Here is a 24,416-nt window from a genome sequence, read left to right as displayed (position 1 = left end):
CTCCTTTTTCCTGTGGTATAAATTGTTGCAATCGTTTGAAATTTGATATTATTACACTGGTCCCAATGAGTGCCTCAACAACATGCCTCTCTTTCCAACAATATTCAGGTTCTGTACTACTGAGTGACTGCCAGGATTGGTTGTCCGATAAGCAGACTGGAAATGTAGCAACAGCGGGAAGAGTTGCGTGAGGTGGTGGTGGTGGAGATGAGGTGGAGCTGAGTGTCGTTCGTCAACTTGTGAAAACTAACACTGCGTCTGCAGATGATGTTGCCGAGGGGCAGCATGTAGATGAGAAACAGGAGGCCAGGGATAGATCCCCAGAGGTAATGGCATGGGCGCAGGAAGAGAAGCCAGAATCTTATTGAATGACGGAGCAGGCTTCAGGGGCCAAATGGTCTGCTCATGTTCCTCATTCGGGTGTTCGTAGGTCACTGCAAGTGGATTCACCAGCTACAATTAGATGGATAAGAATGAAACCATGTGAGGACAACACTGGTGATGTGTTGGGAGGAGAATGGTGTGGTCAACTGTGTCAAAGGCTACAGAATGAGGAGGGGAACTTTACCTTTTGTCACTAGCGGATAGAATATCAGTTGTGACTTTGATAAAAGCTGTTTCAGCACCGTGACATGGCAGAAACCTAATTGGAGGTGTTTAAATATGAGGTTCAGGGAAAGGTCAACATAGATGTGGGAGGCGACATGTCCAAGGATTTGAGAGAGGAAAGGGAGGTTGGAGATACGACGGTTGTTTGCAAGGACGGTGGGTGTTCATGGTTGTCTCCTCCCCCTCCCCCACAAGAGGAGATGGCGACGAACTTCCGATTTTAAGGAGAGAAGGACAACACCGGAAGAGAGGGAACCATTTACAATATTGGCCAACGTGAGAGTTCTCAGCAGTTTGGTACAGGAATAGGATCGGAGGAACAGCAAGTGGGTCTCCTGGACAAAATGAGCGCAGAGAGCTCGAGAGAAATATTTGCACTAAACAAGAAAAACAAAATGAATTTATTTTGATCCCCAACTTTCACTGGGATGACGGACAAGAATAGAAGTGAAGACGAGGCTTCAGTTTGACGTGTTATCAGAAAGACAGCAGCTCCAACACAACACATTTCCTTCTGCTCATCGACGAATATTGGCACCTGGTAAAGCAACACCTCTATTTTAATATTCTCATTGTCGATTAAAAATCCCTCCATGGTCTCACCCCCTATCTCTGTAACCCCTTCCAGCCCAACACAAGGGAAGATAGTGGTATTGCCACTGGACGTAGTAAAGAAGCTCAGGATACCACCCTGGGGACCCGGTTTTGAATCCCACCAGATGGTGAAATTTGAATTCAATACAAATCTGAAATTTAATGACCATGAAACAATTGTCGTAAAAAACCATCTGGTTGATTAATGACCTACATGTGACTGCAGATCCATTGCAATGGGGTTGACTCTTAAGTGCCCTCAGGAATGAGCCATACCCCCAGCCAGCAATGTGCAGATCTTATGAAGGAATAAAAACCATATCACCGATTGGTGTTTGTGTCTTCAGCTCACCAAGTTGAATTCCCTCCCTAAACCCACCATAGCCCCCGTTGTAAGACACTCCTTCAAAACCTACCTCTCACCAAGTTTTCGATCATCAACTTTGACATCTTACGTAGATCGGTGTCACACTTTGTTGAACGATGCTCCCCGTGAAATACCTTTGGTTGTTTTCTTACGGTAAAGATGCCGTACAAATACAAGTTGCCGTTGTTGAAATACACGGCGAGTGGCAGCCCGGAAATGTGCTCATGTCTCTCAGGGCAATGGTGGCGCCGTGGTTAGCACTGCTGCCTGACGGCAGTGAGGACCCGGGCCACTGTCCGTGTGGAGTTTGCACATTCTCCCCGTGTCTTCGTGGGTCTCACCCCCACCAACACAAAGCCGTAATTGGGGGAAAAAAAAAAAGAATTGGGTACTCTAAATTAAAAATAAGTCTCTCAGGGCACAGGGAGAGCTCTATTTGTGTGTCCGAAACCTTTGCATACCCGCCCAATTGAGTTTGCAAACGCAAAACGACCATTTCTAGCATTTATTGTGACACATTGCTGCCTCAATACTGCAGCCCAAATCTAGCGACGATTACAAACATGTTCTCTCACTGAGTGAAAGCAAGATTTTCCATACACATGTACTTCATTTAAACACACAGACACACACACACATACACACACAAAAAAGAAGAGGGCTAGGCAAATAGAAAACACAGTTTGGAAAGCATTTTAGTTTATCCCAAGCACGGGCCTGTGTCAATCACAGACCTATAGCTCTGGAACAATACAAATCGAACAGCGACTAGCCACCCTCGGGTGTTCAGTCAACATTCACATTTATTCTTTGAATCAGATAATCTCGACGGCTTTCCAGAGCTCCAGAAAACCCATAAGTTTTGCTGCTAATTAACAGCTGCACGGAACAAGGTTGCAGCCAGCTGTGCCACGATTGTTCAGAGACCTGGTCAATGGAATAAAGTCAAATGCTTCGATAATGTTTTCTTCGCATTACCGGAGGCAGTTTAATTACAAGCTTCAATTATCACAAACTCCATTTTCTACTTTGGGAGGGGAAAAAATAATTGTAAAGAAAATACTGTTCTCTGTAAACTACGAATACGGGTTACTGAATCCTGGCTATTTGACTGGTGATTTTCTTGACAACATCCAGCGTGCTCACCTGCTGAAAAGAAATGGCATCGACCTAGCTGAGTTTGTGGTAAATCGCTCATCCTCAAAAAGATCTGAATCACTAACACCGAACCCTCCCCCTCGAAGTATAAACCAAGCTTAACATTTTGGTCCCTGGGAGCAAGGAGCGTTGCGAAATGCAGAATACACGTGGAATAGTGCTCCACATATTCAGCTCCAACGGACTTAATTAAAACAACACTCCCAGTCAGAGTACTTGGTAATAAATGTAGATGGACAACATCCCAAACTAACAATGACGCTGGGGCCAAATAACTCGGCTTCTTGAAAACTAAGGTTAAGACAAACAGTTGGCAAAGCAACCGGCAAGGCGGTGAAAGCACACTAGTCTTGCAGTGTTGTCACTGGCACCCATACACTACACCCAAGAGACACACAGGACAAGTTGCTCTGAATGCGTTTCTTGTGTGATACCGATCTCGCGTTTGGTCCTACTACCAATATTTATTTCTTTTAAATAAATTTAGAGTACCCAATTCTCTCTTCTCCCCCCCCCCCCCCCCCCCCCCCCCCCCCCCCCCCCCCCCCCAACAAAAGCAATTAAGGGGCAATTTAGCGTGGCCAATCCACCTACCGACCCTGCACATCTTTGGGTTGTGGGCAGACACGAGGAGAATGTGCAAACTCCACACGGACAGCGACCCGGGGCTGGGATCAGACCCGGGTCCTCGGTGCCGTGAGGCAGCAGTGCTAAGCACCGCGCCAGCCTCACCGCCAATATTTCTGACGTTACTGTTCTTTAGCTCCCTGCAAAACGTACAATTGTGCCAGCAGACACAAGGTGAGAATTTCACAGACCTGCTGTTGCTTCTGTCTGAACTTCTAGTGACAACACTGGCTTGGTTGGCGTGAGGTTGCACTCCCGTGTTCAGATTATATTGGTGGTGTTGCAGGGCTATTGCAACCACTTTTAAACAAAATCAAACTGGCTTGCTCCAAAATCATTATTAGCCTAGCATTGGCCTAATTTGACAGTGCAGGCTCCAGAATCCAGGGATTTATGTGGGTTCTGATTAATCAGCAGCCAGATGCACCAGGATCCCCTTACAATCAGATTAACTCATGACAGAGAAGCTGAAGCATTGCAGGGCATTTCAGTGGGGGTTTGACACATTAAATGGTCATTCTCCTGCAGTAATTAACATTCATTGTTCCCTGTATTCCTCTCTTCGCTCTCTCACACACTTCCACACACACACACACACACTTATACACGCACCAACGGAACACGAGAGGAGAGTGCTGCTGCTTCAAACATCCTTCCAGCTTGGGGCCAAGGTTTCTACTCCAAGGATTGTAACATGAGGAGCTGCTTTAGCACCTTGGTCTGGCTCGTCTCCCTGATCTCTCCAGCTAGGAACATCTCATCCACCACAGTGTACACCTGCAAGCACAGAATTTAAAAAAAGAACAGTCTATGTATAGATATCCAGGAATATTCACATCGCTGGCATACCTTCCACCATGAGTTAGTGGGTAAGGAGCAGGTATCTTTACAATGTATTTGCAGCGTCGAAATGGGACAATTTGCTCAGCAGGTTCACACCATGCTCCTCAACGGAATACAAAGGAGAACTTGAGAATAAACGGTGACGTTATTGTGCGTCTACCTGGCAATCTATTCCCTGAAAAGTTACTGACTTGTCTTGTAGTTTCAGCATGTTGCGCTCCATTTTGGGTCAGAGTATTTACAACACTGGCGGCCATTTTCCCAGACGCAGCAATGTCAGAGTTTCTGGTCTTCATGAGCCTCCTCCCAACTCCCTTTCGTCTAACCCCATCAACATATCCTTTTATTGCTTTCACCTTTTGCTTATCTGGCTTACTCGTCAATATATCTTTTCTCAGCTGCAGGATGTAGTAGTGAGTTCCATGTACTAACCGCTATCTGGGAGAAAGTGTCTCCTGAATTCCACATTGGAATTATTAGTGAGCCCCTCTTTCTGGTCTTGCTCGCAAGTGGAAAGACCTTCTCCACGTACATGTTCGCGTCTCATGAGGAAATGTTAGGTTTGTATCCACTACAATTCAGAAGAGCGAGAGGCGACTTGATCAAAACCTTGAAGATCCTCCAGATGGCACAGCGGTGCAGTGGTTATAATAATTTATAATAATAATCTTTATTGTCACAAGTAGGCTTACATTAGCACTGCAATGAAGTTACTGCGAAAATCCCCTATTCCCCACACTCTGGTGTCTGTTTGGGTACACCGAGGGAGAATTCAGAACGTCCAATTCACCTAACAAGCGCGTCTTTCGGGATTGTGGGAGGAAACCAGAGCACCCGATTAAAACCCAGGCAGACACGGGGAGAACAGTGACAGTGACCCAAGCCGGGAATCGAACCTGGTACCCTGGCGCTGTGAAGCGACGGTGCTAACCACTGTGGTACCGGCACTGCTGCCTCATGGCGGCGAGGACCCGGGTTCGATCCCGGCCCCGGGTCACTGTCCGTGTGGAGTTTGCACATTCTCCCAGTGTCTGCCTGGGTTTTGCCCCCACAGCCCAAAAATGATGTGCAGAGTAGGTGGATTGCCACACTAAATTGCCCCTTAATTGAAAAAAAAAGAATTGGGCACCCTAAATGTAACAAAAAATAAACGACGGAGCAAACTCGCGGGGCTGAGCGGCCTTGATCATCTGTAGTCTGGTCAACTTTCTTCTCAGTAACTAAGGACACTAAAGCAAACTTATTGGAGTATTGCCCCCCCCCCCCCTCCCCGATATTGGTTAACTGAGATTAGATCAGCTAGGGCAGCACGGTGGTGCAGTGGTTAGCACTGCTGCCTCACGGCGCCGAGGTCCCAGGTTCGATCCCGGCCCTGGGTCACTGTCCTTGTGGAGTTTGCACATTCTCCCCGTGTCTGCGTGGGTTCCGCACCCATAACTTAAAGAATGTGCAGGGTAGGTGGATTGGCCACGCTAAATTGCCCCTTAATTGGAAAAATACATTGGGTACTCTAAATTAAAAAAAAAGATTAGATCAGCTAACCTGAGATCTCTGCAGGTGATTGAATATCACACCATGTTTTTTTAAAAAAATCGTTCTTCTTGATATGAACATTGCTGGTAAGGTCAGTATTTATTACCGATTCTTCATCGCCTTTTGAGAGACAACAACTCATCAAAAGCAGCAATTTTCTACAAAGCTATCGGACCTTTAAAGCTCTGGGAATTGAACCTGTTACTAGTCTACTAACAGGATCAACAGGCAAGGCAGAAATACCGACTAATTTAGGTGAGATTTTACACTGGGCAGCACAGTGGTTAGCACTGTCGTTTCACAGCACCAGGGTGCCAGGTTCGAGTCACGGCTTGGATCATTGTGCAGACTCCGCACAGACATTCTCCCAGTACCTGCGTAGGTTTCCTCCGGGTGCTCCGGTTTCCTCCCACAAGTTCCGAAAGACGTGCTCGTTAGGCGAATTGGACATTCTGAATTCTCCCTCAGCGTACCCGAACAGGCGCCGGAACAGGGGCTTTTCACAGTAACTTCATTGCAATGTTTTTTTTCTTTTTTTATAAATTTAGAGTACCCAATTATTTATTTTTCCAATTAAGGGGCAATTTAGCGTGGCCAGTCCATCTACACTGCACAACTTTGGGTTATGGGGGTGAAACCCACGCAACCACGGGGAGAATGTGCAGACTCCACACGGACAGCGACAGAACCACTGCGCCACCGTGCTGCCTACATGTGACAATAAGAAGGATTTTTATCATCAGGGTGCACAAGTGGTAAATGACAAGATTGTGACATAGATACAGCAAGTGGCAAATTGATCCCTGCTGCTGCACATCAAATTAGCTCCATTCAAGATTCAGGGTGGCATGGAGCATTCAGAGAAGGTGAATGAAATTTGTGTACAAAAATTAAGTTGTATATTAATTATAGATTATGCTCTTCCAAACTGGAGTTGGATTTGGAGGGAATATGTCTAAAACGGGAGTTACAGCCATGCCTGGCAGCAATGGGAATAACTGGAGGGGTTGGATTACAATGCCAAGCAAGAAGCACGTTGGCACAGCATTAAAGACAGTTGGTTGAATGGGGCTTTTCCTATCTGTTATTAGCATCGAGAGATCTCAACACGCATCCAACACATATTTAAACGGAGTGTGACAACAAACTGGTCAAGCAGGTTTATCCAGTCGAGCTGTATTTATTCATTAAAAGTCTCACGTAGGGCACGCATTTACAACGCACAAATCCCACTACTTGTTGCCACACTTTTTGATCACCCTTTACTGACAATGTTGTCAACATTTTCTAATTTAGCTAGGTTAGCTGTCATGCTGTACAGTAACATAGCGGTTATACTAATGAACTAGCAATCCAAAGGCCTGGAGTAATCTGAAGATGCAGGTTCAATTCCCACTGCAGCAGCTGTGACATTTAAATTCAACTAATTGAACAAATAATAATATTAATCTTTATTATTGTTACAAGTAGGCTTACATTAACACTGCAGTGAAGTAACTGTGAAAATCCCGCGGTTGCCACACTCTAGCGCCTGTTCGGGTACACAGAGGGAGAATTCAGAATGTCCAATTCACCCAACAAGTCTTTTTCGGGACTTGTGGGAGGAAACTGGAGCACCTGGAGGAAACCCATGCAGACACAGGAGAACGTGCAGACTCCGCACAGACTGTGACCCAAAACGGGAAATAAACCTGGGTGACTGACGCTGTGAAGCAACAGTGTTGACCAGTGTGCTACCGTGCCGTCCAAGAGTACCCAATATCAGCAACGGAGGCCTTGAGGTTACTGGATTGTCAGAAAAAACCCACATGGTTCGCCCGGTCTGCCTGTGTGTAACTCTGGAGCCACGGCTGTGCGGTTGGTACTTAATTGCCCTCGGAAATGAACCGACGAGCCAATCAGTTCCATTCAAGGAGGCGACACATCACCACCTTCCTGGGGGAAATTAGAGCTGGGCAATAAATGCTGGTCTTGCCAGCAACGCCCGCATCAAATAAATAAAAAGATAAGCTCTTATGACTAGGCATGGCCATGGAGGAAGATTCTGAAACCTCCATACCACCTCACTGAGGGAAACACCATGGACAATTTACTAATAGACAAGCCAGACCTTCAGTATCGCTAAAATAAAAGAGGCCCGCTATCGAAGCATTTCATCCTCCATTCATCAGGACAGTTCAGAAGAATACAAATAGCACAACCATTTATGCTGCACGAGTAGGGAGTGCCGATTGATTGGCAAGTGGATTCTGATTGGTAGTGCTGCTGCCATAGAGAATGCACCAGGGAAAAGTTAACTGCCAAGCCTTTGTTCAAATTCAAACCAGGCAGGTCGACTCAGATTGGTCAAGGCGTCGCCATGGGGAACAAAATCAGGGAATGGCTGTCTCCCAAGCTTTTGTTTAGTTGCAAAAGGTGCAATGCGAGGACATGCTTCTGTCTGTAAAGGACAGCCCCCCCCCGCCGAGTGTGAATAGATGTAGCTTCTAGCCAAGGTAAGTGAGCCACACTTGATCTGATCAGCTTGCTGATTTCAACTATGGGATACAATAAACAAACCCATAAGGAGGTTAAGTCATCCCTGACTTCTTTCTCACTGAGCAGGGAGTTTCATGCTGGACTGGGGGAGTAGAGGAGAAAACACTAAAAGGGGTTGGTAAGCAATGAAGCAGCACAATAACGTACCTTGTAGAAGTTGAAGACAAGATCTAATTCACAGACATTATGGAAATATTCATTCAAAACCTGAAATAAGATGGAGACAACAGACAAAGCAATGTTACTAAATTTTTATTTCTGCCTTCTTTTATTATAAAAAAAAGGCGAGGTTCTGCTCAACTGAAGCATAGAACCATTGAAAAGTTACAGCACAGAAGGAGGCTATTCGGCTCATCTAATAATAATCTTTATTAGTGTTACAAGTAGTGTTACAACAAACCCAAAATCTTGAGCCTGCCCAAGGAGGTGTTCTCGCCTATGTTCAATCTTATGCAGCACTTTGCATTCCCAGACCGCTTTTAAGTATAATAATAATAATAATAATCTTTATTATTGTCACAAGTAGGCTCTCATTAACACTGCAATGAAGCTACCGTGAAAATCCCCTAGTCGCCACATTCCGGCGCCTGTTCAGGCACACAGAGGGATAATTCAGAATGTCCAATTCACCGAACAGCATGTCTTTTGGGACTTGTGGGAGGAAACCGGAGCACCCGGAGGAATCCCACACAGACACGGGAAGAACGTGCAGACTCTGCACAGTGACCCAAGCCGGGAATTGTACCTGGGACCCTGGCGCTGTGAAGCAACAGTGCTAACCACTGTGTTACCGTGCTGCCCATCTTGTCCATCCCAGCCCAAAGATACCCAGTTACCCTTTCTAATCCCATCTTCCTGTACCCGGTCTATAGCCCTGCAGTTCCAGCACATAAGGTGCGGATCCAGGCACTTTTAAAAAAAGAGTTAAGGGTCTCTGCCTCCACCACTAACTCAGGCAGTGAATTCCAGACTCCCACTACCCTCTGTGCTAAAAGGTTCTTCCTCGTATCCCCTCTGCACCTTCTGCCACTTACCTTGAATCTATGTCCTCTATGGTTCTGAATAGAGCAGTTCAATTTGATACCAGACAAGGAAACAAACCGTGATTACTCTTTAAACAAAAAGGCCGATACAGGAGGAGGAAACACAGGCACTTGTGGGTGGTTTATTTTCCTATGAATAGTTCTTGCATATGATCTCACATTTTGGTGGAACTTTTGTCAAATGTCATTAAGCCCCCAACACTTGAAGTCGAGGCTCTGAAAAATGATCCAATAATTTCCTCGGAGAAACTTTCATGGCTCCACGTATCATTCAACCAGCAGCAGCCTAAAAGACAACTCTTCTCGCGTCCCCAGCCTCTCCTCATTGTCTTCTGGAAATTCCGTAGTGTTTGCTCCTCTGCAATAGTTTTCTACCATTCCTCCCCTTCGAATACTCTTTTGTATGCCTCTGCCTTCCAATATGGAATCAGGACCTGTCACACTGACGCTACTCCCAACACGAGCCTTACTTTCCCTGGTCTTCCTTTCCACTTACAGTCTGTTAGTTTTCAAACTCTAAGATGGGCATCTCTTGTTGAAATAAATTATTAATTTAGTTCTGATGAAAACCGGAAACATTAGCTTGGTTTCTTCCTCCACAGGGGCTACCTGACCTGCTGAGTATTTCCAGCATTATCTATTAATAATCAATTTAATTAATCTTTCACTCACTTGTTAACCATAAGCCCTGATCCTTCACCTGTGCTTCTCAATATCAAAAGTAAGAAACTTACACCTGCATACCTTTTCTGTCGCGATTTTGCCTCCACGTCCACCATTTACAATGGAAACCGTCCATGTTAAATTGTCAATTTGTAATGGCACCCTCCTGCCAGCAGAGGTGCTACACTGCCACAGCAGGCAGTAGGGAGTAATTATCACAGAATGATTGCCGCACAGAAGGCCATTCGACCTGTCCTCTTCGTGCAAGCCCTCTGGAAGTGCAACTCACCCAATCCCATTCCCGTACCTTTCCCCCCATAGCCCTGCAAATTATTTCTATTCGGATGAAATAGTATTCTCTTTCAAAAGCCATGATTAAATCTGTCTCCACAGGGCGGCACAGTGGCGGTGGTTAGCACTGCTGCCTCACAGTGCTGAGGTCCCAGGTTCGATCCCGGCCCCGGGTCACTGTCCGTCTGGAGTTTGCACATTCTCCGTGTTTGTGTGGGTCTCATCCCCACAACCCAAAAACAGATGTGCAGGGTAGGTGAATTAGCCACGCTAAATTGCCCATTAATTAGAAGAAAAATATAATTGGGTTCTCTAAATTAATTTTTTTTAAAAACTAATGACTTGCTGTGTTAAAAAGAACATATTCAGGGCAGCACGGTGGCGCAGTGGGTTAGCCCTGCTGCCTCACGGCGCCGAGGACCCGGGTTCGATCCCAGCACTGGGTCACTGTCCGTGTGGAGTTTGCACATTCTCCCCGTGTTTGCGTGGGTTTCGCCCCCACAACCCAAAGATGTGCAGGGTAGGTGGATCGGCCACACTAAATTGCCCCTTAATTGGAAAAAAATGAATTGGGTACTCTAAATTTATATATATAAAAAAGAACATTTCCTCATGCTATTGTTTCTTTTTTAAGCCATCTTTATAATCACCTCAAAATGGCGTTTTACAAACAGCTTAGTCCCGCTGGATGAAGGAGAAATATTTGAACTATATCCACATTGTGCTGGAAGTTTGTTCCCCTCACAGGTTTGAGAATCGTGGAGTATGAATCAAGTCAGTTTTGCTCGTAAGCGGGTGACCACGAGACGAAACAAAAGAAACTTTTCCATACCATTTTCACAATCTCACCCTCAGGAATGGGGTCTCAAGGGCAGCACGGTGGCCTAGTGGTTAGCACAACCGCCTCACGGCGCTGAGGTCCCAGGTTCGATCCTGGCTCTGGGTCACTGTCCGTGTGGAGTTTGCACATTCTCCCCGTGGCTGCGTGGGTTTCTCCCCCACAACCCAAAAATGTGCAGGGTAGGTGGATTGGCCACGCTAAATTGCCCCTTAATTAGAAAAAATAATTGGCTAATCTAAATTTATAAAAAAAAAGGAAAAAAAAAAAAGGAATGGGGTCTCAAAAGGACCAAATTCGAAATAGCATTGAAACCCCACATTCTCCCCATGTCTGCGTGGGTCTCACCCCCACAACCCAAAGATGTATAGGTAGGCGGCTTGGCCACACTAAATTGACCCTTAATTGGAAAAAAAAAGAATTGTGTACTTTAAATTTAATAAAAAGCATTGAAACTCACTTTGAATTAACTCAAGGGCTTAGAGCGACAAAATGAGGCAGCACAGAAATCGGCCATTCAGCCCACTGTGCCTGTGCTAGCTCTTTGAGTTATCCCACTAGATTTGATGGGTAATGGCCTCGGCTACGGTCATTAATGCAGCACAGGAGATCCTAGTTTCGATTCTCAGGGTCTGTACTGTTGATCTCAACCGGGTCACCAACTGAGCTAACACAACTGACCCTCTCTGGGCTCGGGCAGAGGAAAATGGCAGGGTCCCTGCTCCAAATTGTCAACTGACAGAACAGCATTGGAAAGTGTGTGAACATCAGGTGAGAATAGGATCAGGATTATCCAGGGTAGTCTTTTGCGGCTGAATTATTTATCGACACCCAGAAACATAACACAAAGGATAGGCACTTGTGTGAAGTGCCGGCATCTTTGGAAAAACAACCCAAGCACCTTTGGGGGAGGGAAAAAGGTTGTTGTCGCTCAGATTAAAATACTCCCGGAGGGTCGCTAAGCAACGGCTTTTCTGTAGGCCAAAAATAGGCCCAACCTAGTCGGTGAAAAGAAAACGAGGTTTATTGCGAAGCAATTATATTTGGAAAATACATCAGACCCCAGCCGGATCTGCTCTGTCAGTGCCATACCTGGCCGACTTCATACAGAACTCAATCATGGAGGTCCTCGGGCTCCCAGCCCCCTTAACGAGGGAGCTTGATTTCGGCGAGACTCATGGGGAGACAGATCGCTCCAACGGAGCTGGTTCAGCACAGTGGGCTAAACAGCTGGCTTGTTATGCAGAACAAGGCCAGCAGCGCAGGTTCAATTCCCGTACCGGCCTCCCCAAACGGGGGGCCGGAATGTGGCGACTGGGGGGGCTTTTCACAGTAACTTCATTGAAGCCTACTTGTGCCAATAAGTGATCATCTCGTGCGGGTTATAACAAGCTCATTGACACAACTGATGTCTTGCAGACTTCTGTCTAATGCCCAGACCCGGTGGCATCCCTTTCCATTACTGGAAGGTAAACACAATCATCGTTAAATATCTCCACTAAAAAGGGAGGAAGTAAGCAATTACAAACTTCCTAGGAAATCAGAGCGTGCCTGCTCAAATTCTGTTTTGTACAGATTTCCTGCCACAGCTGTAGCCCTTTGGCAACTTATCCAAGTGCCCACTCTTCACTTAATAGACTCAACGGTGAATGTAGGCAGGCAGTTTGCTTGTGGAAGGCACGACAATTGACCCGATAGCCAGAAGCGTACTCATACACACACATCAAAAGTCACCAGAGTCCCAGATGACTACAGGCTGCTTTTCCCTCCGAGGGGGAGAGCTGACAGTCGGTGATTTAACCCGAAGATCGCCACATCTCAGGCGGGGGGCAAGCTTGAGAAGGTGGTGCCTTCATGAAGAATCTCAGCAGGCACGGGGATTGAACCCCCCCCCCCCCCCGCTAGCCTCGCTCTGCATCACGAACCAGCCATCCAGCCAATTGGGCTAAAACGGCCCCCAACACTTCAAAAGTGGGCGAACCAAAGGACAGGAAACCCGGCTCTACTGGTTACTGGCGCAGCGACCTTGGTTCGAATCCAAATCGCAGCAGGAATTATTCCCCTCCATCTACTATCAGGGGTGCCAAATGGTGCTCCAGCTCAGATAAGCTACTGCATGGACTCTCCCTTCGAGATGTCCCTGTTCCATGGTAGCTCAACACCCACGGTACTCTTTTCATTAAAAATTGTTAATCTTTCAGTGAGTGAGCCCCGACACTGGTAAAGGTTGCCAAAAATGATTGCAAGTCAATATTAAAAACAGAAGTTACATCAATGTGTTCCAGCTACAATCGCCGCTTACCTCCACAAAATTGTGGATAGCTTCCAGGTAGACCAGATTGTTATCGTTGACATCCACACAAATACAGAAGTAGAGGCCAGCATAACGCCGATAAATTATCTTGAAGTTTCGAAACTGCGAAGGGAACAGAAGAACTTGAGAAACAATCTGGATCGCTGAAGAATTTGCAGGTCTGTCCGCAATAAGTACATTAAAGCGTAATAAAAGAGAAAATGCTGGAAAATCTCAGCAAGTCTGGCAGCATCTGTAGGGAGAGAAAAGAGCTAACGTTTCGAGTCCGATGACTCTTTGTCAAAGCAGCAGGGGGGGGGTTCAATCCCCGTGCCAGCTGAGATTCTTCATGAAGGCTCCACCTTCTCGAGCTTGCCCCCCACCTGACAAAGGGGCTTTGACGAAGAGTCATCGGATTCGAAACGTTAGCTCTTTTCTCTCCCGACAGATGCTGCCAGACTTGCCGAGACTTTTCAGCATTTTCTCTTTCGTTTCAGATTCCAGCATCCGCAGTAATTTGCTTTTATCCAGTCATTAAAACGTAATATATTTGCAACCCTTTGCATGTCTATTGCTGTTGTTATTACCCATTTAAAAAAAAGTAATTTTAATCCAAAATAAAATTTATGATAACGATATCCTACTGGCATAGTAGCGATGCTCCAGACTTCCCTGCCTGACAGCACTGTGGGTGTACCTACGGCTTAGGGACTGTACGGTTCGAGAAGGCAGTTCACCACCATCCTCTCAAGGGCAACTAGGGGTGGGTACTGAAGCCAGCGATGCCCACATCCCATAAATAAACCAAGAACAAAATCCAGAGGTCGAGTTCAAATCCTCATGGCAATTCGTCAACCACACAGTGTGGACTAGAGCCACGTGTGGGCCAGATAGCGGTTGCAGGTTCTACTACCTGAAGGACAGTGAACCACCGGATTTTTAAGACCAAAAGATAAACAGTAGACAGAGCCCATTCTTTCTTCTGCTGCCTGTATAATTAACTTACCTCCTCTAGCAGCAGATGACTGCATTTATTCCCACCCCATTTCCACCCAATCTGCTGCTCTGGTCCATTTCAAGCCTCCACTTCCATGAATAAGATGGGAGGGCGGGTTAGATGTGCTCCTGATGCAATGCCCAGAGCATGCCTTTCCCACGCCAACTTTATTATCCTGCTAACAGCCACTTTACCGTGAATGTTCACTTAGGCAAGTAGCATTGGTAGACAGTTAGCTTCTATGGACCCGTAGCCATCAGCTTTGGGTCAATGGGACCGCTCTTGCACCCAAGCTAGCCGGTTAAGGGTCCCAACACTACACCAGAGATCTGGGCATGTAATCTAGTCATGTAGTTCGGTGCAGGACTGAGTGAGCGCGGCACTGTTTGAGGTGCCAAGTTTCAGACAAAATGTTATCCGGCAGTCTGTCTGCTCTGCCAGGTGGGTTTGAAAGATCCCGTGACAACACTTGGAGACGAGAAATGGGGGGGGGGGGGGTTCCTCCTGGTGACCTGGCTTCCTAAACCGGCTAGGATAATTGGGGAAAATTAGTTTGATTGTTTTAAGTTCTTGGCAAACACCAATCTTTACTTTCGTGCCTGGGGCCTGGATGAAAGCAGGCAGTTTGCTTAAAAGGAACCACACAGCTCATTTAAATAGCTATTACTGAAATTTTAAATGCATCCCGCTTTTACCCCTTCCTACATTACAAGTCTGACTATAGGGACAGCCTGAGGTCACGAAAGGTGCTGTGCAAATGTGATTCTTTATTTTTTTTTTAATATATTTTTTTAAAATTTAGATTAGCCAATTATTTTTTCCAATTAAGGGGCAATTTAGTGTGGCCAATCCACCTACTCTGCACATTTTTGGGTTGTGGGGGCGAAACCCACGCAGACACGGGGAGAATGTGTAAACTCCACACGGACAGTGACCCAGAGCCGGGATCGAACCTGGGACCTCAGCGCCGTGAGGCGGTTGTGCTAACCACTAGGCCACCGTGCTGCCCTGTGATTCTTTATTTAAAGTAAAAACGTGAACACCAAGCCAACACAGGCAGCAATGTGGGCTCTGTGCCTCTTCCCTTTACAAAACTGAAGAGGCGGTTAAATGAGTCATGAATTTAAAAAAAAGTGATATAAATATACAAGTGAAGGGCAGTGCAGTGTAGCAGAGTTTTGATGTGATACTGCAGGGAAGTACATTCATTTGCATCAAACTCACCTCAGCAATTCATCTTCAGTTAGTGTCAAGTGAAGACAAGTAGGAGGTAAAGTGGAGTGTTTTGCAGAGGTGGGGGGGGGTGTGTGTGTGTGTGTGTGTGTGTGTGTGTGTGTGTGTGTATAACAGTGGGTACTGGAAGGTATGCCTGCTCGCTTCCTCGGCCGAAAGCCTCAAGTGGGTCAGACTTGGGCGAGGAGCATCAGGTTATGGAACGTTTCACAGCTCATGCTTGATCCTGTTCCAACATCAGCACTGTCGCGTTTCAGCATCAATCAGGGGATGAATCGCCGTTGATCGTCTGTTCTCCGCTCCAGTCGCCACACACACACACACACGCGTCTCACCTCCTACCTGCGGCACCCAGAGAGGGCTCTGCATGGCCCAGCATCATACGGATGGGTGCATTTTTCCGCTCAGCCGCGGGAGACCTTCCGTACCACTGAACCTTACTTCGAAGATCACAACGGGCAACAGACAAACCAGGTCACGTCTATCATTCCTGGCAACTGGAGCATTTAGTTTTGCTGAATCAGTTTCTGGGAGACTAAGTAGCGTTAATATGGCAGCACGGTGGCGCAGTGGGTTAGACCTGCTGCCTCACGGCGCCGAGGTCCCAGGTTCGATCCCGGCTCTGGGTCACTGTCCGTGTGGAGTTTGCACATTCTCCCCGTGTTTGCGTGGGTTTCGCCCCCGCAACCCAAAGATGTGCAGGCTAGGTGGATTGGCCATGCTAAATTGCCCCTTAATTGGAAAAAATGAATTGGGTACTCTAAATTTATATTTTTTTAAAATAGCGTTAATATTTCTTTCACATGAACAGTCAGCCTGCGTTAAGTCCCTACCTCGGCATTAACCATGCTCTGCTCCTCACTCTATTCTCCTTGCTCAGTCGTTTGTTAATGACAGATATGGAGACTGCCAAAGCTATGCGTTGGTTGGCTAAATGATCATGCATTTGGAAAAGGGAAAAAACCCAGTCAGGTCAAGACTTGGAAGGCCGTGGCAGCAACAGGACAAACAAATCACTATATTTTTTGCAACATTGCTTGCCATTAAACAACAATTAATATTTCTAAATGCACGTTTAATGTCACAAATGTCCCAGTTCCCTGCATGACCACAGCAGCAGCAGGTGGAAGCGAGCAGATGTGGTGAAAAAGCACAATCAAACATGCAGATTTTAAGGAGGCTTTCAAAGGTGGTGAGGTGTCACAAGGTCTTGAAAGATTTCCAGAACATGGGGAAAAATAACCAAACCTCCGTCACTGATGGGGGAGGGCAGAGAGAGGAACAGAGGGGGGGTCTGGGCGGACCAGTAGAAGAAGACGACCGCGAGACCCGAGGGCGGCACGGTAGCACAGTGGTTAGCACTGTTGCTTCACAGCGCCAGGGACCCGGGTTCGATTCCCGGCTTGGGTCACTGTCTGTGTGGAGTCTGCACGTTCTCCCCGTGTCTGCGTGGGTTTCCTCCGGGTGCTCTGGTTTCCTCCCACAAGTCCTGAAAGACGTGCGGTTAGGTGAATTGGACATTCTGAATTCTCCCTCCGTGTACCCGAGCAGGCGCCGGAATGTGGCGACGAGGGGGCTTTTCACAGTAACTTCACTGCAGTGTTAATGTAAGCCTACTTGTGACACTAAAGATTATTATTATTATTATACTCTGAAGCAGTCTGGGAATGCATAGTGCTGCATAAGATTAAACACAGGCGAGAACACCACCACGATTTTGTTGCTGGAACACAGGGAAGAGAAAGAAAGGGAAGATGCCCTTGCCAAATCTTAATATCAGCATAAATAACACACACTCCAATTATCAAACTAGGTAAATCTCTTTATTCAAATTGCTACCCCATCTTTCCCTTCCAGGTGCTAACTGTCCCCATTGTGCTACCCAGACATTTTTATTTATAACTTCCAGTATTTTTATTTTGGAACACTGGATTTAATGACTAATACTGCTGCCGATCTGTTGCCTATGGCGCTGAGGACCCGGGTTCGATCCCGGTCCGTGTGGAGTTTGCATATTCTCTCTCCCCCCCCCCCCGTCTGCGTGGGTCTCACCCCCACAACCCAAAGATGTGCAGGGTAGGTGGATTGGCCATGCTAAATTGCCCCTTAATTGGGAAAAGAAAAAATTGGGTACTCTAAATTAAAAAAAAAAAGAATTCAGAACAACAAAGGGGGGGGGGGGGGGAAGAGAGAGAGAGAGAGAGAGAGAGAGAGAGAGAGAGAGAGACAGAGAGAGAGAGAGAGAGAGGGAGAGACTGGTTGCTCCAACCTTGTGCGGGTTATAACAAGCTAATTTATACAACCAAGTCTGAAGTCTAGCCCTGGTGGCATCCCTTTCCATTCCTGGAAGGGCAACACAATCACCGATAAATATGGAGAGGATATTCAGGGACCCTGTTCCCAGCCCAACAACACCCTCTTGATTTGGCACGACCAACACCCCAGGCACAATGCCCACTCACATTTACCAACCTTTCTGCAGGCTGGTACTCCCTGGTTTCAGCTCACGGTCTTGGTGTCGGAGTGGCGCAAGTTCAGAAGTGAACAGAGCGAGGATTGAGCCTATGTACATTTTGTGAATCTGCGAGTTGCTGCATTAACACTGTACTGCAGCTCTGCAGCCCGATTATCTGTCCTGTCAGGTCTGAAATCTCGTTTACTTAGCCATCGAAATGTACTCCGATAGATTAACACTGTGGTGCTGCCAGCCCCCTGTAGGGACCTGACATAAAGCAGTTTGAACTTTTGGGTCTGGAGGTTTGTGCAAGACTGTTATTAACATTTGTTACCTCTTTGATGGACGTGTCCTAAATCAGGAACTGTTATTATCAGCAATTTGAGATTTATCCGAGTTAATGGCAATGTGGATTCAGAATCAGGGGCTCCATGCTATGCAGTCACGGAAGAGATCCCTGAAGACAAAACGCTTGGACAATCTTGGTATGGTGGGCAAATGTACCACCTGGGTGGCATTCAGCTCCATAGAACAGAAAGGCTATTTATTTGTAGTCTGCGAGGTGTATGCTGTCTAACACTAAAGATCAGCCCTGTGGGTCTGGTATCTGTGAGCCTCAACATAAATCAGTGCCTTCTGCAGACAGGGCAAAATATAACTATTTGTGAAAGAGATCTCGATTCCCACTGCTCCACTCATGCTTTGTTGAGCTCACTACAAGTCAAGCAGCTTATAAAAAAAAAAATCTGACAGTACTCAGAGGACTAATACGACTCACATAACACCCAAGGAGTAAACAATATAGCGAGCTGACAGCAAGGCGGCACAGGGCTAATTGGAGCAGTGTGTGAAACTAATGACTCAAAAGGCAAACAAGCTACATATTAGGTATGTCTCACCAGAGTGGTACCAGCATTGTTAATACGCGTGTGTCGCTGCCATGAAACACCATCAACCAAGGTTACATGTGTCCAGATGTTACCGTCTGAGGGATAATTCTTTGGCTGACTCTGCCAGATGTTAGCAAGCACTTTCAGTGACGAATGATCAGATTTAGCTGCGGTGTCTGGACACCGATTTCTGTTCTAAATGGAGTGTGTCAAAGGCAACAGCTTCGAGAATTCTAAAATAAAAACTGGAATGTTAATTGCAGCACTCCCAACTGTTGGCCAAGTAGTGGAGATGAATTAACGCATTACATAGGAGGGAATGAATCAGTGATCTTCTGGTTCAATGTTCAGCACCATTTGCCAACTGAGCAGTGAGTTGCTTTCCTTCTTCAGTTGGTGAGCTCAGTGCCACGTACAAAGCAACATCAGGGAACAATGTTAAAAAGTTCAACCCTCAGATTAATTGGTGCATCTCAGCTGGGCGTGGGTTTAGGATTGGTTTGAGAGCCTGTTGAACCAGGGAGGTGGGATCCCACGCCAGATTGTTATTTTAATAATCTTTATTGTCACAAGTAGGCTTACATTAACACTGCAACAAAGTTACTGTGAAATGCCCCATGTCACCACACTCCCGCGCCTGTTCGGATACACGGAGGGAGAATTCACAATGTCCAAATTGCCAAACAGCATGTCTTTCGGGACTTGGAGGAAACCGGAGCACCCGGGGGAAACCCACCCAGACACGGGGAGAACGTGCAAACTCCTCAAAGACAGTCACCCAAGCCGGGAATCGAACCTGGGACCCTGCATCTGTGAAGCAACAGTGCTACCCACCGTGCTGCCCCATTTCACACAGCAACTGGGCCTCCACCGTCCCACAGGAGAGGGTGCAGATGTGGACATTGGGTGAACCAGACCCAGCTGCTCAGTTTGCTCTAATAGCCCATTAACAATCTCCATCATGGCTCCCATGCAAAGAATAACTAATGGAATAAGCTATCCAAGGATGATGCCTGCAGGAGAGGGGTGGAGCTAATTGGAAAAAAAAAATGGACCTTTCAAGGCTGGAGCAAACCATCTAGCGTTAAGAGCATTAGTTCCCTTCTTGAGAAGCGATTTTAAATATACAGCGACCTTCAGACTTCTTTTTCATGCATTACTTCAGGGAACTTTATTGGGCCAAGCTGTCATAATGTGGGTGTCAGTGAGTTATTCAACTGTGAGAGGCATCGCAAAGAGCCTGATCCTCTTCGTACCCAGTATTCATTTGTGCTTTCCAACAATTGTCACGGCCAGAGATCAGCAGAAAGGGCCATAAGCTGATCCTTATTTAGTCCAGATGGACTGACAACAGTTTATTTGAGTACCAATCTGCATGTGTTCGATAATGCTAGCTTTCCAAGTGTTGGGTGGGTGGGAGGCAGGGAGGGAAAGAATGCACACGAGCAAAGTGCCAACTTTGCAGTTATGGACAGAGAACCATACGTGCTATCATGATCTGAGTGCGGCAGTCTCAAAAGATCCTGCAGTCATACTGTACCTCCACAAAGTTGGTGTGTTTGGCATCACGGACGGTGACCACAGCGTGAACCTCCTCAATGAGTTTCTGCTTTTCATCATCGTCAAACTGCATATACCACTTGGCCAAGCGGGTCTTCCCAGCACGGTTCTGAATGAGGATGAAACGGATCTGAAGAGAGAAAAGTAAACCGATTAAACTGACCGTGGTATCATTATCTTTCTGGCTGAATTAGTGCCCGTGGGGAAATGTATTAGCCACCTCTTATATGGAGTACCAACATGACAAGTGAAGTACTCCTAGTACCCTTTACGCATTTTGCAAAGTATGTTCCCCTCCGATTTGCCTGTACCACATGTGGGGCTGCAGGGCCCAGTGAACATTTTCTCTGGGCCTCCACTCGCGTTCCAGCCTCACAGCAGGGCATCAATGTTGGTAACTCGACAGAGTGGGGGCTATAGGATAGTGAGACATGGGTTCTGTCATAGCTGATCATGCTTTTCACCTCGTCTCCTCTCCGGAAGCTGGCATCTTTTTCTACGGGCGCCAATGACGCTCTGATACTCTGCCCAAGGTCTTTGTGATCACCCAGACAATAGTGTAATTGGAATATTCAATCTTGGGTGCATCACAATGGGGTCTGATCCCACCTGTGCCCGATGTCACTGGATAGCATTGGAGCGTGGAAACAAGAATAGAATCTTCCATCCCTCATCCAGGAGCACCAAGATGAAATGAAGCAACATCCACAGGATGAGATTAACCGTTATACTACAGACCAGGGATCAAACAGAACATTCCCAATAATTGTTTTGAGAATTGCAAAGTGGCCACCCAACATTGCACAGTTTCTATAAATTAGCAACATGCCTGCTGCCTCACGGTGCCAGGGATCTGGGTTTAATTCAACTTTGGGTGACTGTGTGGAGTTTACACTTTCTCCCCGTGTGTGCGTGGGTTTCCTCTGGGTGCTCCGGTTTCCTCCCACAGTCCAAAGATGTGCAGATTAGGTGGATTGGCTATGCTAAATTCCCCTGGTGTCCAAAAGGTTAGGTGGGGCTACTGGGTTACGGGAAGAGGATGAGGGCGTGGGCCTAGGTAGGGTGCTCATTCCAACGGGTCAGTGCAGAATGGGTGGGCAGCATGGCCTCCTTCGCCACTGTACGGATTCGATGATGTGAATCTATAAATTGGTTTTCATAAACTGGGGTGGAAATTCCAGTCTTGAGAATTGATTGATCCATTCTTTCAAGCTGGCCCCTGGAATTGTGGAAGAATTGAATTGCGAAATGGGTTGGAACCAGAGAAAGAAGAAGAAAAAGGAAAGAGGGCCCCTCACATCGGAAGGAAGCATGTACCTCCAGCAGCAGGTGGACATGCCACGTATACATGTGCGTGCTTTCAGAAGGCTCTTCCAGCAATTCTCCACCACTGGGGAGGGTACAAAGAAAAGCAGACCTTGTTCCTCATCTCTTCCTATTTCTGGGAATACCGTGCCGCCTGTCAGTACACCTCTGATCTTTTCTCTTGTTCACCCTAAGCTGCCATTCTTTGTGTGTCACCTTCTGCCCGAATCGTGACTGTGTTTGAATCAAGCTCTGCCTCCTAGTCTAGCTAACTAAGAATAAAATGTTTCTCAGTGCTACCCTGATACAGTTTGTGTGAATGTTCTTCTTTTTCCACTTCCTATACATGCGATCTATCCCCCCTCCCACTCAAAACTGTGGTTTTCGCACAATGACGTTAACACCGAGATCCCCTCTATCCTAAAGTGCCCCCTCAGCTGGTTCCAGGCCTTCACCGTGGACTGCACGACAGGTCTCGGAATGTTTCCTTGGCGCCATTGGCAATGCGGTGGCCACCATAGCCCTCAGGCTGGACCCCCTACAGGATTTTTCCTCCATCTTAACCCATTCTACCCCTTCTCCACGTTCGCCTCCCAGCAATAATGTAGCAGGTTCGGTAATGTCAACCCCCCCTTCTGCCTCGCTGTCTCTTTGCACCCATGTTTGCATCAAAGCTGTGACAATGTTCGGAGCCATGGAGCTGATGAAATCCAAAAGGAGCAACAGATTATAGCTTATCTGGTTTTGCTACTTTTGACTCATCTCATCACTTTCCTTGTGGTTCGGAGGAGGCAGTTGTAAAATGGAGCTAGATTTATCCTGGTTTTCATATTGTCTTCCATATTGTCAGGTAATTATCTTAGCTGCAACAGAATAGCTTAGCTAAAGGAAGGAGTGGCTCGCTCTGGCACACAACACTGGGGTTTCCCAGAATAGCAAAACTGGGGGACGGATTCCTTACCTTTCACAGCTTTCTTTGCCCCCTTTAAGCAAAACTAAAACCTGCAGTTAGCCATTTGCAATCTCTACCTTTTGACTCTTAATCTTAGGCGATAGCCTATACTATGGGCCATTAGCCGATTATCGACTTTGGTGATTAAACAACATTCAATCTGCATTAGAAAACTTGCTCTTGTAAACTTGGTAGGTACAGAGTTCAAGTTCAAAATTCATGGGTGCCACAGTGTAGCCGACCAATCTTCTCGAAACACACTTTTCACAGTCAGACAAGATAAGGGGGTTTAAAGTCTGCATCGACTCAATTCTCAAAGTCAAAAATCAAGCCTGCGTTCCTCTGTTTCTGGCCCCAATTTTAAATTGTCACCACTGAAAGCTGCGCCTTCAGCTTCCTGGGTCCTGAGCTCTGGAATTCTCTTCCTGAACTGTTCCATCTCCTTTGACACACTCCTTAAAACATACCTCTTTGATTAATATATCTCATGTGGACCACTGCCAAATTCTGTTTGCTGTCACATCTGTGGCGCATCTTGGGATGTTTTATGAAGCTTACGGCACTATATAAATGCAAGTGTCATTATAAATAGGTCTTTTTTCTTCTAATTGTATGATAGGACAACACTCTCACAGTGGCCCTTGTTATGGGCCAGGGTTTAGAGAACCCCAAAGTGTATCATGGAGTTCCCCATACCCACAACTTTTAATAGATTGTGGTATGGGGAGCACACGGCCCACTCTACAGGTGTGATACAGCAGAAATGGAAAAGTATGTTTTAAAAGCAAAACAATGTTTATTCTATGAACTCAAGTTAACCTTTTTAAAACATAGTGAATATCTTAGCAACCATTAATTCAAATACAACCCCCAAAGAATACAACACGAAGTAATCCTTTAAGCTTTCCTTTTAACATCGATAAGACAAAACACCTTTTAACAGAAGCACATTAGGTTTACATTCACTACTGAGAACAATTATAATTCTGAATTCACCAAATGATCAAGAGATAGTCTTTTGATGGCAGAGAGAACAGCAGTACACCTGCTTTGTCTGGCTTCAGCTCCAACACTGAAAACGAAACTAAAACACACCCTGCTGCAAACAGCCTAAAACAAAAGTACAAAGCAGACAGACAGCCCAGCTTCACCCACTCTCTGACATCACTGCAGTAGTAAACACCCATTTCTTAAAGGTACTCTCACATGACACCCTCCAGTACATCCGAGCGACAATGTGAGAGTAGAGACAGAAAGCTGCCCATCATAAATAAGCTGAATGGTGCCCTCCCCTGATGCCAGCTGCCTGTGGTAGGCGCTCGATGGTGACCAAGACCTGTGATGACGGATGGCCGTTCACCTTGTTGAGACCAATAAAGGCATTGAATGTCAACCCGATTCCGATCAACAAACTCGGGCAGAGCGCACAATGGATGGCCTGTCGCATTGACTGCAGCGCTTCCTTGGTTACCTCAGATATTAGTACTGTGATGTCAACTGGTCTTCAGCCTGCTTTTAATGTTTTCCACATAATGCTTAAAACAGTTTAGCCATTTTCTGATAGTAGAATGAGGGCAGAGGCAGGGTGTGTGTGTGTGGGCGGGGGGGGGAAATCTGCCCATCAGTA

General features: G+C 46.4%; 1 protein-coding gene across 1 annotated transcript; it reads right to left on the bottom strand.

Moving 5' to 3' along the window:
- Nucleotides 1–3,300: 3,300 nt before the first annotated feature.
- Nucleotides 3,301–22,910, bottom strand: ap2s1 (adaptor related protein complex 2 subunit sigma 1). Its single transcript, XM_038785789.1, has 5 exons — nucleotides 22,867–22,910; nucleotides 20,513–20,717; nucleotides 13,407–13,520; nucleotides 8,417–8,476; nucleotides 3,301–4,132 (listed from the first exon to the last, which is right to left on the bottom strand). Exons 1-5 carry the CDS (start codon nucleotides 22,908–22,910, stop codon nucleotides 4,031–4,033), a joined length of 525 nt encoding a protein of 174 aa, XP_038641717.1. The 3' UTR covers nucleotides 3,301–4,030.
- Between the last annotated feature and the right edge of the window lie 1,506 nt (nucleotides 22,911–24,416).

Source organism: Scyliorhinus canicula, chromosome 27, assembly GCF_902713615.1.
Source record: "Scyliorhinus canicula chromosome 27, sScyCan1.1, whole genome shotgun sequence".
NCBI classification, from domain to species: domain Eukaryota; kingdom Metazoa; phylum Chordata; class Chondrichthyes; order Carcharhiniformes; family Scyliorhinidae; genus Scyliorhinus; species Scyliorhinus canicula.
This window is presented reverse-complemented; position numbering and strand designations above follow the sequence as displayed.

Excerpts from the sequence above, each read along its gene's own strand:
- ap2s1 (XM_038785789.1), bottom strand. The coding sequence starts at position 22,910 with ATGGCCCATAGTATAGGCTATCGCCTAAGATTAAGAGTCAAAAG. Across the intron at positions 13,521-20,512 it reads AACACACCAACTTTGTGGAG|TTTCGAAACTTCAAGATAAT; the intron begins GTACAGTATGAC and ends TTCCCTTCGCAG. Across the intron at positions 4,133-8,416 it reads TTGTCTTCAACTTCTACAAG|GTGTACACTGTGGTGGATGA; the intron begins GTACGTTATTGT and ends CTGTGCTTGCAG.